Source organism: Lepisosteus oculatus, chromosome 13, assembly GCF_040954835.1.
Source record: "Lepisosteus oculatus isolate fLepOcu1 chromosome 13, fLepOcu1.hap2, whole genome shotgun sequence".
Lineage (NCBI taxonomy): Eukaryota > Metazoa > Chordata > Actinopteri > Semionotiformes > Lepisosteidae > Lepisosteus > Lepisosteus oculatus.
In genome coordinates, this window is record NC_090708.1 from 10,227,290 (window position 1) to 10,245,907 (window position 18,618).

At 38.0% G+C, this 18,618-nt stretch overlaps 3 protein-coding genes across 7 annotated transcripts in view; 2 read left to right on the plus strand and 1 right to left on the minus strand.

Moving 5' to 3' along the window:
* inpp5d (inositol polyphosphate-5-phosphatase D) overlaps positions 1–1,956 on the plus strand; it is a 34,687-nt gene extending 32,731 nt beyond the window's left edge. For all 3 annotated transcript variants that reach the window (XM_015361309.2, XM_015361310.2, XM_015361311.2), the window contains one exon: positions 93–1,956. In XM_015361309.2, coding sequence (XP_015216795.2) covers positions 93–142 — 50 coding nt within the window. In that variant the 3' untranslated portion in view covers positions 143–1,956. The remainder of the gene's footprint in view (positions 1–92) is intronic.
* A 4,323-nt stretch (positions 1,957–6,279) lies between these two features.
* LOC107079132 (RING finger protein 208) lies at positions 6,280–9,483 on the plus strand. 2 transcript variants are annotated; one of them, XM_069197395.1, is made up of 4 exons: positions 6,280–6,544; positions 6,970–7,315; positions 7,589–7,718; positions 8,279–9,483. In XM_069197395.1, exons 2-3 carry the CDS (start codon positions 7,005–7,007, stop codon positions 7,704–7,706), a joined length of 429 nt encoding a protein of 142 aa, XP_069053496.1. In that variant the 5' UTR covers positions 6,280–6,544; positions 6,970–7,004; the 3' UTR covers positions 7,707–7,718; positions 8,279–9,483. The 2 variants fall into 2 exon arrangements, with proteins under 2 accessions (XP_069053496.1, XP_015216593.2); XM_015361107.2 differs by having other exon boundaries at positions 7,589–7,702.
* A 731-nt stretch (positions 9,484–10,214) lies between these two features.
* Positions 10,215–17,389, minus strand: aire (autoimmune regulator). Of its 2 annotated transcripts, XM_015361074.2 has the most exons (14): positions 17,100–17,389; positions 16,345–16,509; positions 15,631–15,805; positions 15,019–15,168; positions 14,720–14,794; positions 14,332–14,445; positions 14,034–14,173; positions 13,319–13,440; positions 12,759–12,828; positions 12,222–12,353; positions 12,007–12,134; positions 11,797–11,887; positions 11,306–11,392; positions 10,215–10,596 (listed from the first exon to the last, which is right to left on the minus strand). In XM_015361074.2, exons 2-14 carry the CDS (start codon positions 16,489–16,491, stop codon positions 10,516–10,518), a joined length of 1,512 nt encoding a protein of 503 aa, XP_015216560.1. In that variant the 5' UTR covers positions 16,492–16,509; positions 17,100–17,389; the 3' UTR covers positions 10,215–10,515. The 2 variants fall into 2 exon arrangements, with proteins under 2 accessions (XP_015216560.1, XP_015216559.2); XM_015361073.2 differs by lacking the exons at positions 15,631–15,805; positions 16,345–16,509; positions 17,100–17,389 and having other exon boundaries at positions 12,007–12,137; positions 15,019–15,355.
* Between the last annotated feature and the right edge of the window lie 1,229 nt (positions 17,390–18,618).

The following is an 18,618-nucleotide window of genomic DNA, read 5'->3' on the forward strand; positions in this document are numbered from 1 at the left end:
ACATGGAAATTCTTTATTCTTGTATGATGTTTTAGACATAGGCACTGTCCATTCGCAACATAAAATAATTTTCCCTACCTTTTTTTTTTCAGTGAATCAGGAAGCTCTCCAGGTTCATAAGAAGATACGATCAGTTAAATGAGCTGTGATTGTTTTACAATATTTATGATGAACTGCTGCTTTCACATCAGCTTACAAGGACTGTATATATTACTCCAGGAGCTGGACACACAGATAAATTTCCTAATTATCCCACATAATTAGGAAATTTACACTTTCATATTGAAATCATCACCACCTGGAGCCCTCCTTAATCCACAGCACAAGAAAAATCTTCCCAACACTGTTAAAGTAGCTGACAAATGCTGAGATTCAAGAAACATCCTGCATTCTACAGACTCCCATAAAAAAAAGAAGTGTTCAATTTTTAACTTATGGCTATAATCACTTGATCCACACCACCAGTACTGTAGAAGAATGCTTTCCTGAGGACGTTTTCTTGAAATGGTACATAAATGTATTGTATTTCAAATAAGAAATTTCATATATTCCAAATGATAATGATTTTTTTTCCATTCACAAAGTCAACAACATTAGGTGTTTATTTTCAAAATAAAATGACTAAAATGACTAAAACCAAGAGTGATTGCTGAGAAAGGCATTCCTAAGGTTACAGCTTTATACAGCGCCTTTGAAAATTTTTAGCTGGAAAGTAACAGGGTGTATGAATAATGTATGTATGACTGTAAAGAATGTAAAAATCTTTAGTATTGCAGTGCTTTAACTAATTGTGCACCGAATGTGCCTGTTTTGTTAATTTATTTAAAGTTTTGCTCACCATTGTAATCTTTCCTGTGCTTTTCATGTATAGCTTGAAGAAAAACCATGCTGTATAAATCTAACCAACAGTATACTACTTCACACCCAGCCATTATAAACATCAGTTTTATACAGATATGAAATGCATTTTTCACAACCTTCACAAGCAGTTTTCAAGTAATATTAGTTAGGACAGTTAGATAGGGACGCCAAAGTATTGTACAGGAAAATTATTTTTCGTGCCAGCTGCTTGCCAGGATAGGCTCTGGCTCCCCCTCAACCCAGAACTGAATTAAGTGGTTTCTAAGTGGTTAGAAAATGGATGAGTGGATGGTTGCATATATCCAACTAGAAAGTCCTTCTAGAGACTAAATGTACTTTTGGGTACTTAGAAGGAGACCATTTACAGTAATAACTTGGTTCTGTAAATGTGTATACTATTGTAAGCACACTTATGGGGGAAAAGGTAAACAAATCACACAGGCATCTTGTTTTCAAGCCAGTTCAGGTTTTCAGTTGTGAGACCGTAATGATTGAAGCCATCTGTTGCTGCCAGAAAATGTAAATCACCCTGCAAAAAAAACAACAACATGTAGCACTTTGAAAAATAAGCATTGCAGAAATTCTTTGAAGTCACCCACGAATATTTGCTTTTGTATATGAGCATATCACAGGCAGCATGATGAGTTTGCACATTCTTTCAGTGCACAGCTTTGTACCAAAGGCATTGGGTTATGTTTGATTGTTTATTCTACATTGCTGCTCTCTATGGGCCTGTGGCAGACTGGTGCACTGTCCAATGTGCACTCAGGTCCGGCTTGCATACTATGCTTCAAGGATAGGCACTGGATTGCTGAGACCAAAATATGACGCTTACCTAAGGTGGATACTCATATCATATTCAGTCTCTTCTACAGTACATACTAAAAACCCACCGCTGGTAATACAGGCACTGGAGCAAAAACATTTAGCCTAAAAAATCTCTATGTAGGTACTTTCTGTAGAGAAGAGGGCAGAGAAGACTGATTGTTTTTAAAGAAATCAATTTTGCAAAAAAATTGTGCAATTCTGAAATGATTAATATCATGTTCTGTATCCTGAAATGCCTGAAAATAAAACTGGAAAAAAATCCCCAAAGATTTTCATCTCTTAATATTATAATTCTATGTTTTCGAATATGGAATGCATTTATTTTTCTAACAGCACAGTAACGTCCCTGCTTACAGTATATCTTGAGAATAGTGGTTTCAGCCTGTACAAAATGGCGTGTAGTACATTCACGTTAATCTCAAAGCAAAACAGAAAACTCTTTTATTCACATCAGTTGGTGTCTTCAAAAGGACAATGCTGACTAATGAGAACTAAAGTGAGACACTGAATTTACGTCTTATTTGTTAAGTACCTAGCAGAACAGGAATGAGACACCTGCTGACACCTGGACAACAGAGACACCCTGCAGTTTACAGTAACACACAAACAACACAGCAAGATTCAATATTCGCAGCATGGTGTAATTTCAGAGTTACAAATCATTGCAAAGTAAAGTTTAGCCATTTTCATATGTAAAATATTAAGAATATAAGAACAGTTACAAACAGGAGCTGTCCATTTAGCTCATCCAGCCTTCGTTGTTCCCATCATGTGTGAGTCTATTTAGACACAAACCAAAACCAGTCACAGATGGTCAAGTGAAAGAAGCCCACTAGAGATGTTTTACAGCCTGCGACTCCCCCCTGTGGAAGATCAAGGACTAATCCCCATTTGTAGTTCAGCAAGGAACATTGAACATGTCTTTCAAGTCCCCATCTAATTTATCAAACCATTTATTATTTATTAGGCTATTTAGCACTAAGATCGTCACTTTAACAAGCAATCTGGAAAAGCAAATATCTTCCCAGAAAGTGATTATATGCTAACATATGGTGTAAGTAGCCCTCTCAATAAAAGATTAACAGTAAGAGACATATAGTAAGTGTGACATTCTGAATAATACCTAATTTACAAAAAATGTGATTACCTCTGATATTTCTGCTATGAAAAGTGAAAATAATAAATAATGCCCACATGCAACCCCGGAACTAAAGACAAAAAAAGCAGCTCTTTCCAGAATACCTTGAAATGTGTTTATGTACCCAAGACAGACCAAATAGGTCTTGTCATGTAGTGACCTTCTCTTAACAATAATTTAGTACTTTATTATTCTTGCTAGCAAGTTCTAATTGACAATATTTAGATGTCAAATAAAAAAAGACTAACACGTCCACTGTGAAAAAAAGGGAATTTATCCCTCAATTTGTACATAACAACATTTGGTGAGAGAATTGAGGACATTTATAAATACTATGATTTACTAGACATACAGACATAAACAAGGATGCTAAATAAATGAACGTAATGAGATTTTGTTTATATGGTTAGAAAATGTTAGCATTGTTCAGGAGATGCAACCTATAACACAATCAATCAAGGACAAAATCAAACTAGTGGCTTTCAAAAAATGTCTAGGACAATTATTTTCACATACTCTAGGTTCCAGGATTTTAACTGGGATTTATAACTATATAGCACAACAAAGATCATTTGTGGGTTTTTTTTTTCAGCAGAGGGGTTAAGAATTCTCTCCAACTTAATTGGCTTTTTATTTTATTCTATATACCACCAAACACACAAAGGGACTTTCCCCTGACAAAGTTTTGGTGGCTTGAAAAAAAAAAGAAGACATAAATAGAAACAGGAAGTCAGCTAGACTAAGACTGCAAGTACGGGCAAGCCGTACAAATATGTGAATATGCGAATCAGAAATGTTACAGTGGTACCCGACTTCAGTGGAATTACGATTATGTCTGTAAACGCAGTTTGAAAAGGACCTCCTACGTCTTTTTAAAGAGTCGACACTGCTCTTCTTTTCTTACCAGAATGTTGAGAAACAGTTTCGCAGTTCCACCTGTTTTAGTGTATTACTTTAAAATCAATAACGTCACAACTGAACATCCCTGCTTGTGTATGCAAGTGTTAATGATGTAAATGAAAAAGAACTGACAAAAAGCATAGATTTTAAAACCACCTTCCTAAACGTTTCTACCAGACAGAATTAATATTGAACAGCTAAGTAAATTGCTCTCTTCGCCGCACTCGGTATGATGCTCTCTAGCCTTTTCCTTCCTCCGAGCCTGACAGTCTGCATGCGGGGCTCAATACCTGGAGCCAGGCTCAAATGAGTAGACAAGAACAATGGGTCATTCTCCCCACACTAATCCATGTGGTCTTCCAGCCGGCTCATTCCTTTCTAGGGAATTTGGTTTAAAGCATCTATATGACCCTACTTAGCTCCGCGCTTGCCTTCCAGCTTGTTTCCAGGGCCTAGTTAAAGCCCAGTTTTGAGATGTCCTCACTGACAAGAAGCCCCAGGCATTATCTCAATTGCTTGAATATTACTTTGCATGAAGGTGTTTGTATTTCGAAAGAAACTGCAGCTTACGTGACGCTTTTGAATCAGCTGTGACTTGGAGAACACCTGCCCTTCATCTGCTTGGTTTGTGGTGTCAAATTATTCTGCCTATTAACCAAAGCCTGCTGTTGTTTGAACAAGCTTTTTGTCTATGGCCACATTATCAAATTAGCAGAGGGTGCTGTACTTAATAGTTTGATTTGGCCTGGGAATTTTTATTTCAAAGTTCTGTTGTTGTCTTTTTTAAGGAAATGTTAAAAATATATTTTTTTAAACGTGTATAAATTAAAGATCTGAATTAAAACCCTTCTCCAAACAAATATTGTTGGAATATAGATAAAAACCTACCTTAATTGCAAGAGAAAAAAGAAAGGGGAAAACCAACCAATAATACTTTATCAAGTCCCAAAAGTAGGGTTGAAAAAAATCTCATTTCATCAACATAAATATGAATTTACAACATTACTGGGGAATGAGAGATAAAAAAACATTGCATCTAACATACTCTGGCACACAACATTTCAGTGCCATCTGAAAGCAAGGCTGAGCATATTAAATAAAGGTCTGACTGGGGAGCAATGGTCTTTGTCCTTCATGCTTCTAGATGCTGCAGAGCCGAGTAGAAACTGCAATTACGTATTTCAGTTGAGGACAATGACTGTGGAAAAGCAGAACTAGAATCCTCCTAGGTGGATTCAATGAAAAGTGACCTGAATAACATATTACCCATTTTTCTGTCAACCTTTTCTAAAACAAAATTACATTTCCACAATAAAAGGAGACATCATGTTTAATCATTTTGAAAACCAATGTTATGTCATAAAAGTTTCTAATACAGAGCATACTCAGCTGAAAACTGAGGAACTAGAGTAAATACTGCAAATATGTTTTTATTTAATTTCATGGTTTGCCTTTCCTATGTTGTTTCTATTACAAACTGAACAGCTGCACCAGACGTCATATTATGCAAACATCCCTATTCCTCAAAAGGTCCAACCATACCTACATCTTAAAAATGTTATGATGCTTTATTTAGCCAAAATGTGAAAATATTCCATCTGAAAATACTTTAAGACACTTGTTTTCTTTAAAAGAAATTAAACCTCAGAATTTAATCTCTATTAATGATCAGTGGTAGAGATGCCCCTTGTTTATAGCTTAAAGTATCAACACAGAATTTAACAACTTCACAAAATACATAAAAGTCAAAGTTCAACAGAATTTCAACAAAGATTACGGACACCACCCGCACCCTTATTGTTTCATAATTTCAATATCATAGGAGCAATAGAGAAAAGTATTACTAAACAAAGGATTAGGACAAACCAAACACATGTGGAAAGATCACAGAAAGCCATTGTTTAACCAAAATCAGAAAGGTGCAGGCAAGTGCATGTTTATACTTGCTCATTTAGGTTTTTATTTCTCTCTCTGGATTAAAATTGCTTGGAATTGGCAAAAAAAAAACTGCAAATATGTAAACTACATTGACAGACAATGAAGCAGAAAAGTAGAAAAAGTAGATTTTGTTGCTGTCTGCAAAAGCTGCTGCAACTTGGGAAAAATAGGACTTTGCATTCTTTGCTGGTGACTCATATCAAAACATTACTCACCTTGTCAGTATACCTTTTTGTTGAACTTTTCCTCAGAAACACCCCTGTATTTCTGATACTACGTGAAGGGCCGATAGTATTTTTGTGCTTTTCATTAGAAAAACAAAGAAACTCTAAAGCTGCACTGTTGCATGGTCCAGATCATAAGCTTAGAGTATAAGTAACTCCCAGTGAAGACTGAAAATAAACTGGCTGGGACAACAAAACCATTTAGAATTAGTAATGTGACTAATTTGATGATATGGCCTAGCAAACTCTGTAGATAAGTCCTCCAGGCAGAGTAGGGATACAATCTCCGGTGCCCTTCCACCTGCTGCTGTCATGTGACCAACAAAGGGCATCTGCATAAACACAGGGTGGGCCCTCCCCTTCATCTCATTATGTGCCTTAAAATTCAGTTAGTAATCACTCCAGTTCCACAGCTGTCCTGCCAGTTTGCCTGCTTTTTCTTGCTCAAGAAGGAATTAAGAGTCCTAGTGTACTGTATCTCTCACACACATTCAATGGTTTACTGTGGAAAAGAGCTCCTGGGTTTGCTGCTGGACCATTTCTTCATTTTGTCTGAGGCTCACACTCTACATTACAGCTGGAATTGAAGAAAAAAGAAATCACATAATCTCCACTGCTATCACCAGGATACTTGGCATAACAGAAATTGTATTTCGTGAGTATGCTTTCTGCTTTTGTGGGAAAATGTATATTGTGGTCATTTTTGCAGATTTATTTTGGTTAAGGCTTCTTACTATCAAATACAGGCTGTTTTTCATCGCAAGAGGAGCATGCCTTGTAAACAGTTAAATACCTTTTTCAGAAATGTTAGCTTGTTTTTTTCTGTCTCTAAATATGTGTATAGGATATATACTGTACATGTGTGTGAGTGTGGTTCTGTACTTGTTGAATTGTAAACATAAGCTTTTTCACGTATTGCATAAAAAGTGCTGGACCAGGAGGATTCTGGCACTTTTGTCCTTCTTTCTGTGCAAGCATAAGACTGAGATGATTGCAACGTGCGTGCGATGTGCCGTTGCACATACTGTATAACTGTGAGCGCAATGCTTCATCGCGGTTCATCTGTGTTGTCCTGTCCAGGGCCGAACTCCCACTACACGGTCCGGGGAGTGAGGATGCTTTGTGAGGACATGGAGTGCGGGGTCTGCTACCTGCCCTATTCTCGTGTGGAGCGCGTCCCACGTGTGCTACACTGCAGGCACACCTTCTGTGCTCTCTGTCTGAGCTCCATGGCCCAGTCGAAGAGTGGGCTGCTCACTGTCCGCTGCCCACTCTGCCGCCAGATGACCTGTGTAGGCAGAGGCCTGGGACTGCAGGAAGCTCTGTGGGTGGACACCAAGGTGTGGGACCAGATACCAGAGAGTGAAGAAGACCAGGAAGTGGAGGAAGAGGACAGGGAGATCCGTCCAGCATTGCAAGTTGAATGGTAACTGTACACTCTGGGCAAAGCACATGCTTGTGTTCAGTCATCCTTACTGAATGTGAGTGTTTATTCTAGAACAAACAGATATCTTTGCACTGTTGCACTGCAATTTCCCTCACGGGATCAATAAAGTATCTATCTACCTTTGATATGCAAACAAAACCTAGAGACCCGATGAGTATGTTTTCCAATAAGAAAATGAACACTTAGGCTGACAGGAAGCCCGGCCTGAACCCTGACCATTCTTGACATCACTTTCTTCACTTTTCTTTTCAGTCCTGCCGCGCAGCAGTCCAGGCCAAAGCTCAAGAGGCTAAAAATTCCAGCCTTTCTGAAGAAACTCAATTTCTTGAAGCACCCGCAGGAGAGAACTGTGCCAAAGTGTAACGTGTGAGTTCTCTTTTATGTGAGTTCAGCATTATAAAGAGAGAGGGGCCAAACGAATCCCTGTGGCTTGAAATGACTGTAGCGGTAAAAACACATGGGTTAGGTGGCATTCTTTTTCTTCGTCAGCTTTCGTTGCACATGTCAATTTGTACATTTGAATTTAAAAGCCAGCAGTAACGTGTAACATGTCAATGCCAAACAAACATTAGGTTGTGAGTCACAACAAACTCACTTATGCTGTGAGTTGTGTGTAAAATGAAAACAAGAAAGGTAGGGCCGTGAGAAAAACATGTCTGAACCCAGTGTGATTACCTTTCACAACAGCTACAAATTAAATTACGTACAAGTATCTGTTTTTCAAGTTTTTGTGGCTAAACTGGAAGGATGACAGGCATAAAGTAGATTGATTTCTGATAAGTGCTCGGTGTAATAGCAGGAACTTAAGGACACAAACCTATTCTGACAGTAAATCATTAGAGTGGTTCTGAGAAACTGATTCATAGGTGGAACCGAGTGCTCAACTGTTCACCTTTTGTGTATGCCACTTTAAAAACCTTTGATCTCTCTTTCACTTGGCAGCGAGATTAAATCGTGGCGTCGAGTGCCAGGAGCAGAGGTATTTTAAGAAGGTGAAGTACTGTAAGTCAAGAAACCTCAAGAACATCAGTATTATACCTCACACGATTGTGCATGTAAAATAAGTTTTGTGTTATGATACTCTGGATTTTATCAGTTTTACTTAATTTTACAAGATTGCAGGTCTTGAGGGATTGTGTGTGTGATTACAGATAAAAAAACAATTACGCCATTTTACTTTACAGTTAAATTGTGAGAGGACAGAAATGGTATTTTGATGGCATTAAAGACCACTTGCAAACAGAACAGCTTTTATCATACAAAATGTATGAAATTACTAATGGAGATGTTGAATTTTCTGAAAAACAAAAGCAATAAAATTCCATTGTTTATTATTTATCTAACTCTATGAAAACTCAGGAATTGTGCATCCTAGGAAACCAATCACATTGAATTAGCCTGCAAAGTGCTCTAATAATTCTAACACTACAGTACGTATGTTTACAGTCAATACTATATATTTTGTTATTTAAAGCAAAATACAAGCAATAGAAAACAATACTTTTTATAACAATTTGTCATGTGCCCCATATGTGTTTTATTCTTGTGGATTAGTTGTAAAGATGTTTTTTATTTTAAATACTCTGTAACCCAACATATCTAAAAATGCATGATCTTTTCTTTACATGTGTATTGCACATTAAACCAATGAAGGAAGATCCACAACATAATCATAAGAAGGTAAAAACTAAAGATGATAAAATATGGAATCTTTAACAATCTGTGCTGTCCTAATAACAGTTTTCACCATTTCAAAAGAGTTCAATGCATAATTAAGTTTACTTTTTAAAACTATTGTATAAAATGCAATTAAGCTACATAGCTGGAACCTTTTCATAGAGGAACCAGTGGAACTAATGACATTCTGTGAAGGTTGTATTTATTAGATTTATTCTATTGGCTAGTCTCTCCTTAATCCCACACAGCTGGTGGAATATGATTTGGTTCAGCTGTCCAAACTACTGTAGCTCCTCTCCTCCCATGATGACATATTCCTAACAGATGGCATCTTTGTGAATTTCCCTCAGAGGCTGTGAAGCAGACTGTATTTTACCATGTATCCATAAAGTGATTGTGTATGTGTTCTTTTTTTTTAGAAATTGGTTGTTTGATTGTTTGATTTACAATAAAAGTTTCTGAAGGAAGCAGATTAATGTTGTTTCTTCCTGGACCAAAATTGGCCGTTGAGAGTCTTAGTTCCCGTTCAAAAATTCTAAAGTCAAATTATAAAACAGGCTATCTTCTGTATCTCATCGAATAACAATGGAATTGTCCCCAATATGAAAAGGTAATGTATTTCCTTTCAAAATCCATTCCTTTGAATAACCTAAACAGACCTACTATAACACAGTTTTCCATATTGAGGACCACTGACTGCTGAGACTATGTTGAGATGAAGCCCATTGTAATAGATTTATGCCTAGGATGACAAAAAATGCCAAATTTGTCCACATATTCCAGTTAATCTCTAATATTTCCCAATATTGACCTGTCAAAACCATCATATAAGATATACAGTACTAATTTTAAAAGAAGTTATGAAATTACTGAAAATTAGCCTAAAGAAGATACATTACTGAAAAAGATACATTTACAAAATGTATATAAATGGATTTGATTGTTTTAGGCTCATTTTTTAGAATCAAAGATCTGATTAATTGTGGGGTGCAGACAGATTGCAGAATTGTTCAGTTTGAATATGAATACCATTTTAAGTAAATGAAAATTTGCCTAGAAAAGATACATTATTGAAGAAGATAAATTAAAAGCACTCTTAATAAATGGATTTGATTGTTTTAGGCTTATTTTTGGTGTAGTGAGGAACATTTTCAAATATGTTCAATGGAGAGCTTCCGAGACAGATTGCAGAATTGCACTGTTTAATGATTTTCTCCATTTATTTCCTTTATTTTTAACAGTGCTTTAGATTACAATTTGCCATCAGCAATGTTTTATTAACAACATTCAAATGCAATATGAATTTAAGTGCATTGGTTTGACAAAAGCAGACATCGTCTTTCCACTCTATTCAACAAATCACTTCTTATGTACAATTTCCCTCTTTCATACCTTTTACCCCTCAGCAAAACTCTTCCTGTGGTTATTCTACAAGTAGACGTCAAAACAGTTCTAGTTTCTCCAAATTTAGCAGTGATACAAAGTGCTCTAGCCCCGTCTTGTCACTGGAAGTAGCCTTGGCTCTCTGAGAGTGGACGAGAGATGTTATGAAGAGCCCACTGTAAGATCCCATCTATGGAACTCTGCTTAGAGACACGGAGAGAGGAGAAAATACTGTTCACGCTTACGCTTATGCTTTCCACTGCAGTACTAGTCATGAGAGGATGGAGCAATCTGACAAAGCCATGTTTATTAAGGCTGATATTCTGACTTCTTTCAAAAAACAGCTGGAGGCGTACCTCAGATAAATTTGCTACCAAAGTGGCTATGTGTGCTGAATGCTCCTTTCTGGTTTATAACCTTTCTTATGTTCTTAATTAATGTAAGAATTATTTCAGAGCTTTTATGCCACACAGAGCCTGATGTCCTGTAGATTGGGATGTTCTGATGTGTGTCAAACACTGTGGAAAGCTCTTACATGATGCAGTAAGGGTGACAACACTCGGTATCAAAACATGATGGCTGATGACTTAATTTTTAATTTTGTGGGAAGTTAGAAAATAAATCTCACAATATTTGTATGCAACAGATCACATATGTTAATGCCGATAATTGGTTCTCAGCTTTTTATCATTACTTTAACAGGTACTTTCTCTGGAGTTTGAAGCCAGGCTCACATTGGAGAACACTGTTAGATTATATTGCTGAACAACCTTGACACCCTTTTCTCTTTTAAAAAACAAAAAACAGATATCTGTGACAAAAGGCAACTTATATAATTTATTTTTAACCACACCAAAAACATTTTTCAAACAGTCTTGCAGTAATTTAAAGATTAGAAGCATGTCTCACCTCGCCCATAATGGAGTCAAGTTCTTCCTTACTTAACATTTGCTCAGGCAGGGGAGGCCTCTGCTCTGTGTTCTCATTTAAAGAAACCTAAAAATTATTAACAAGATGACCCTCTCTTAGTCTATCAATCAACTTCAGATCAGGAGACCAAAACATTGTCAATATTAAATATGTACAATAATATTTGCATAACAATATAGACCTGTTAAAGTCAGCTTAAAGTTTATAATTATAAATCCCAAACTATGTTTATTTTTTTAGTCAAGGACACTCAATTAATAGGGGATTTAATTGGTATTAATAAGAAGAAATGGAAATAGAAATTGAGAATAGAAATTTTGCTAGACCATGTTAAAATCAACACAGAAGCCTTCCAGTAATCATTTAGGAAACTTCAGTCTGACTAAACTCAAGTAAACAGCAAAACAAGACAAAACCTGATGGTATCAAGTATGATCAGAATTCCAGGAACCCTGGAAGAAAGACTATACCTGCACCTCTCCTGTGACCGTTTGCTGTTTCTCATTATTGGATGATCCTCCCCAGATCTTAATGCAGGATTTACATCTCATCTTCCCACTGCTTTAAAGGAAAGAAAAAAAAAACAAATTAGTTTAACTCATAGGAGCACTGGAAAGGTAAGCGACATGAGTATTGACAATGGAGTGACGAGTGTAAACACTTAAGCACTGATAGGATACCGGCTCAGAGAGGGGAAGTAACAATGAGTATGGAAACTCTGGAGGCACTGAGAACAGCAGTGGAGATCGCCTCCTTGTTGACACACCCCACAACTCTCCACAGTCCTCATGGACTCAGGGCCCATGCGCTGCTAAAACAGAGAGAAGTCAGTGTGTGATAAACAACATGGAGCATGAAAGAAATCAAAGAAAGTGAGACAAAAGGGCCTTGTCACCTGAGTGCCAGATGCCTGACTGCTCTTGGTTGCCGTGGTGCTGGAGAGTGAAGTGGAGGTGAGAGTGGAAAAGAACGAGATGTCCACAGTGGAGCTGGCGGTTTCCATCAGTTCAGCAGTTTTAAGAGTGGGCTGTCCAAAACAGAAACAGTTCCCCAAAACAATTATCTGTGTTTCATTATAGAAATTATGGCACATTAAAAAACAATGGATTCTTGTTTGAACTTGGGCTTTCGAAGCTGGTTATCTTGGCTGGAACATAAACTGGGATAAGAGCACATGGTTTTCGGAATAGTGTATGTAAAGATGGGTTGTTCTTGATCTTTTCTATATTGTATAGTCTTTAAGAAGCCATCACCAAATATCACTATAGTCACAAGCTCTCAGAGACAGAGTGCATGGCATGTGACAACACATGTATTGTATTAGGCAATTTGAAAAAAAGATGGCAATGGTGAATCAGCAGTGTTCTTTAGAAAAACCTACCATTCTGTTAAAGCTGAGCCATGGTAAAAAAACAGTGGAAATCCCCCTTACCTGGGCCGCTGAGTACATCATATCTCTTTCAAGTTTATTACCAATGCAGGCCTGGCAACGCCATGTTCCACTGTACAAAATAAAGAAACGGGTAGGCCAGGCTATTTCGAGTGAATACAGCATATGAATATATTTGGAACTCATATTTGTTGTTACACTGAAAATACCGCAACTTTACAGAAATTTCTTTCCTAATATTAACGGCTGAAAATGCTTTTTTGCACAACTCCAGTATGCAAGTCTTAGCAGTCCTAGAGAACCCAGACAACAAAGAACTTTTTTTGTCGAAATCTTTTCTTGTTTCTCTTAGCAATATTTTTAAACAATGCAATACAGTAACTTGTATGTTATATATTGTTATCCAGATAAAGACAACACCCCCAGACAGACATTGAATGCCAGAGGGCTAGACTGCACAATGAAGTTTGAGGACAGGAAGAGAAAATAAAGAACTAAGGACCTGGAACACTGGGCCACAGAACTAAAGCGACATCCGAGGAATAGTAAGAAGTCTGAATATTTTGAAGGGTGCTTTTTTTGCTTTCACTATCTGAACTCACCTGGGAATTGTGGTGAGGGGAGGCTGCAGACAGCTGAGGTGGAAGGCTCTGGGGCAGCCATCACAACAGATCAGCTCTCCTCCGTCCTTACACACAGCACACTCGTCATCATTGCGTGGCACCTAAAGTCACAGAACCACGGGCGGCTGCTTAAAGACAATCAATCCTCTGGCTCTTGACATTGAGGACTACAAAACACTGTGATCACATGCTGTTCAGATCTTAGACTGCACCAGGACGTCAGCTTCAAAAGCAATTCCGGTTGTGACAAAAAAATTTTGGCAGTGCTTTCGAGAGTGCTAGAGCTTCTCCTTCCGTCTCCCTGGGACTACATCTCCTTGAAAAGGGGATTGTAGCAAAACTTGATTTTGATCATGTGGACGTGTGGTTTTAACAGAAAAAGAAAATTAAGAAAATAAGTATCAAAATAGGTTACACCTCACATGAAACCTGTTTCATTGTTTCTTATTTGCTTTGTAATCCCCTCAAACCCCAGCACCAGAGATACAATATATTTCTTGAGATATATGTTTTAATTCAAAAAGTGTTTTGAAAAGTGTTTCATGTTCTTCTTACGTATTATGCAAACCAAGAAGGGTGACTGTAAATAATACTCGAATTTCAGTACAATAAGCCTTAAATATATAGTATTCTGCTAAGGGCTTTGAGGGATTAGCATAGTAACAGCATTTGGCTCTGTATTCTTTTGATTTACCTCTGTGACTCTGGCAGGTGGCGGCACCTTGTGGCGTATATGACTCTTTGCAGCCTTTGTCTTGTTTCTTCCTGCAAGCTCATCTAGCTTCCCAGGGGAGTAAAACTCACTGCCCACTTTAATGCATTTCTTAGAGCTACCTGTGAAGTAGACAGATTTAAGGCTAAGGAGGCACTGTTGTTGTGCTCAGAGTGCTCATGGTACAGGTGTTCTACACACCTTCAGAAAAAAAGGATGTAAAAACAACGTTAGCATGTGTATCATCGTCCATCTCTGATGAGGTGACATCTGTGCTCACCGGACTCAAAGACTTGCTTGATGAGGATCTCCTCCACAGCACCACAGCTGACTGGCAGTTCGCTTGAAGACAGTGTGACCGCTCTCTGAACAGAAGTCGCCATAGCCTGAATCCCTGCCAAATGTACCATGGACATCAGCTGTGAACAGGTGTCGGCTTATTATCCTGCGAAGCTGGCCTAATTAAATAAGTAATTAGTTCAATAAGAACATTATGATGTCAGGAAGACCCGTTTTCTCCCAGTGGCCAATTCACCTTTGTGTGAAGGAAGCAGCTATGTCCAATACTGAGGTATTGCACAATACATGAGGCATAATGATAGAAGAGGTGTTCTGATAGGGAAGAAAAACAGTGAGGCCCTAGTACAGTACCTGTTTAACATGCTTACCATTTCCCATTGGCAGCCTGGAAGCCTCAGTACCATCACTCTTCCTTAATGACTTTGCCTTGTTCTGTGCTCCTGCTAAATAAGAAACGAAAAACAAGAAGCCTATCAGATTTCTGCAGTGCAGCTCAACATCTCATTGTTGCTCCTCACACTTTCTCTGCTGTCTGATTCTTCAATGCCAGGTCCCATCAACAATGATTGTGAAAACATTAATTCTGCTTTTAGTTTGTAATAATTCACCCAAAGTGCTTCTCATGTACAGTATGTGTATATTCAGACACTCCTTTCAGAATGCTTACCTGTATTGGTGGTCTTCGATTGGTGGGTGGACTGCACCAACCCCTCGTCCTCTGGGCTCTTCCTCTTGCTGTGATGTCCGCGAGACACTGGTGGTAGCTTTATGCCGCTCTGAGATTTTCTGCCTTTCCTCAGGCTGCTTAAAGCTCCGTCTGACAATAGATTCAAAATCTTCAAAGGCACTGACCAGTTCGAAATCTCTGAAGACATTGAAAATGTCAACCAGTTGCCTACTTCAGAGTTACAAGTAAAGATTTATTCCATGCTGGAAAGAAAAGAAAGGAGACACAGCGATTCGGCTGTGGAGCCTTCTTCAGGTGTGAAGAAGGCTTCATTTGAAGAAGGCTCCACAGCTGAAATGTTGTGTTTATTTTATTTTCAGCGTGGAATAAACCTTTACTTGTTCCTTTGCAGTCTACACATGCTGATGCAGATACCTACTGTACCTGAACTACTTCACAGTTAGTTAAGGTAATGTAACTTCAGTTAATTTAACTGTGCTGTCATATACTTTAATCATAAATACACTGTAGTTAGCATGTAAACAAGGGGAATTACTTCATCTGGTCATGGATTTACGGTTTGGTGAGGAGTGTGGAAATCATGAAAATCACCTTTGGGGAAGCTGGTGAAGACGGACTGCAGTTTGGGGTATCGCTCCAGGTTGTAATCTTTAAATAAATTGCTCCAGAAGTTCTGGATGGTAAGGGTCTCTTTCTCCAGCAGCCGGGAAAGCAACGAATACACAGCTTTGTGAATCCCCTCGTGTTTCTTCTTATCCAGAGTGTCCTGTGACAGATGCTACTTGCAGCAGTGCACTCTAAACATTGTTCAGTCACACTTCATTTACAAATTTCAGAAGTAGACTAAACAATTTCCGCAAAACCTTATAGAATTTTGCTTTAATGGGGATTCTAATGCAACCAGTGTATTGGATATTATATACCATGGGACTGATAATTTTCCCAAAAGAACTGGGGTGGTGAAATCAGCATATAATGAAGGGAACTGTCTGAGGATATAGATCTGATATGTGAAGCATTTTAATTGCTTTCTAGTTTTCTTGTGTAATTAAGTCACTCCCTGTAGGTATTTAAATTTACTATACAGTACCAAAGTTTAAGGACTACACAAAAACAGACGTTGCATTATTATTCATCCTACTGAATTTTGTATAAATCTTTATCTTTAAATACCTCTAAGAAAAGTGATAAATCTTTGATTTTTTTTTCTTATGTGGTTGTTTGGTCCAGATCCAAATGTAGGTCCATATGAAGTTAAATAAAATTCACTTCTGAATGACACCCTACTGTAAATGAAGGGGGAACCTTGAACAGCTGCTCAGTGATGATATCGTGGTCAGCCAGTCCATAGAGCAGTGGGAAGGGGTCGTCGATTGCCATGGCGATTTCAGTTCGGAGCATCCTGAGCTGGGAGCGCAGGTCGGCATCCTCTGAGCGGTCGACACTGCCCATTGTCTGCTGAGAGAGACACTGGGGGCGCACAAAGATAAAGAATGAATGAACTGGGACTCCTATCTCTACTACAAGAAAGGACAAAAAGATACAGCCTGCTCTGTCCTGTTAATCCATTTTAAAAGATCTGTGTAATACATGAAAGGCCTTTTAAGAGAGACTCTCACTTAGCTCCCGTAGTTTGTTAGGAGGATATACATAGAAAAACAAATATGAGGTAAATATGATAATGGGAAAACTTCAAGTATGTCCCAGCCTAAATCCATTACATGTCATTATACAGAATAAAATTACATTTGTGTAATGCAGGTTATTATAGAAGACATAATTAAATAACTTAAACAGAAAGTTAAGCAATGGAATATTTATTCCTAGTGAGCTGCTAAAACTGAATTGAGCAGCACAAAGCAAACCCCCAAAATACTGGAGATTATTCTGGAGGTGCTGAGAACCCCTCATATATTCAGTATGAATTCTCTTTTTTTTAATCACTCAATGTTGAATTGGATTGTAAACACTAATGTCTTCCCATTCATTCTCGTTATCACTTTAAAAGCAAATATACTGTGAAAAAGACTACAGAGGGCAAAAGAACAAGATGAGCCTACCTGCAACACCAGCGATATGAAGCAAGGATAGCACACTACAATCAACCCCGTTTCTCTTTTATCTGCTTCTGTGTTACTCCACGTGAGAGGAAGCCAGTTATTGCTGAATATCCTGTGACTGGTGGTTTCAGAATCGTTCAGGCGGGACTTATCCTGCTACACCAGCTACACCAACAAGACCTGACGAACTTTCCTTGATTAGTCCCAGGCTATTTTTATTCCCTTCAATTTTTCATCCTGTGTTGAGGATCTTCGCACTTGTTAAGAATAAGGGTAAAATTAAAGCTTTAGGTTTAAGAGGTAGTGCTTGTATCAGACCATATTTTTCAATAACAACAATGTGCAGTTTGTTTCTGGTGTCCTTGAACCTAACGCAGACATGCAGGACGGGTTAATTAGTGTCTTTAAGTTAAGTGTGTGCCCATCAATGGAATGGCATTCCGTCCTGGGTGTAATCCCTGATTTGTGTCCAAATTCCAGAACAGGCTCCAGGTTACCAAGGCCTGTCCCAGAAATAAATGGCTTTCCGATTATGGAATTGAGATGAGTCAACAATCCAGCCCAACATTATTGCTCTCTTGTACATGTGAAGATTAACATGTTTTTTTATGCCGACTTCTATTTTTACATAAAGAAATATATGAATTGGAAGCTATATATACAGTGGAATAAAATATGTACTGGAGATATAAAATAAACAAATTCCTCTTTTCATTCATATATGGTCTAAAAAATAAAATGTGTAAAGAATCAAGTTTTAAATAGTGATTAGATGTGTTAAATGTCCATTCGTTCATCCATTTTCTATCTGTTTTATCCAATGCAAGGTTATAGAGGAGCTAGGGCCTAAGCTGGCAAGCAATGCAAAGAAAGGTCATTTTGATTAACTGATCATTCTGGACTGACAATGATTCATTCGAGAGCCATTGTTGCATAAGCATTAAATAATCACTTTTGTGCGAGAGTGAATTGAGCACAGGTGATGAGGCGAGTTAACCTTTTGAATGTCAGGCCTTGAGAAATCCAAGAAAGGAAAATACAAAAGAAACCAACATGCATCATTAAGCAAGCGAACAATGCCTTTGTGCTACTGGTATTTTTGAAGCCAGATTAAGTTGTCACTGTTACCACTGTTGGTTACTGGGTAAACAGCCAGTAATTCCTAACCTGGCAAAAAACATTACAGTTAAACTTTACTGTCAATGTCAGGCCACAATGATCCATGGGAAAGAACATGTTTTGGGGCAGCATTGTCTAGTTCACTTGTAGACTTTTACAGCACCCTAGCTGCACAGTGATAGTTTGATAAAGTCCTGGGACCTCACTTGCTGCCCTTTTCTGTAGCTTTTGAAAGCTCAGATAGAAAAGAGACCCTAACACGAGCATGACAGCACATCATACTGTATATGATGGACTAGGAAAGTTCCAAATTCAACCAAGGGTTACGTTCCACTCCACCAGATCTGAGGAATGCATGTTTGTGTCCTATCTGGTTTCATCCTCCATACAGTAGTTCCTG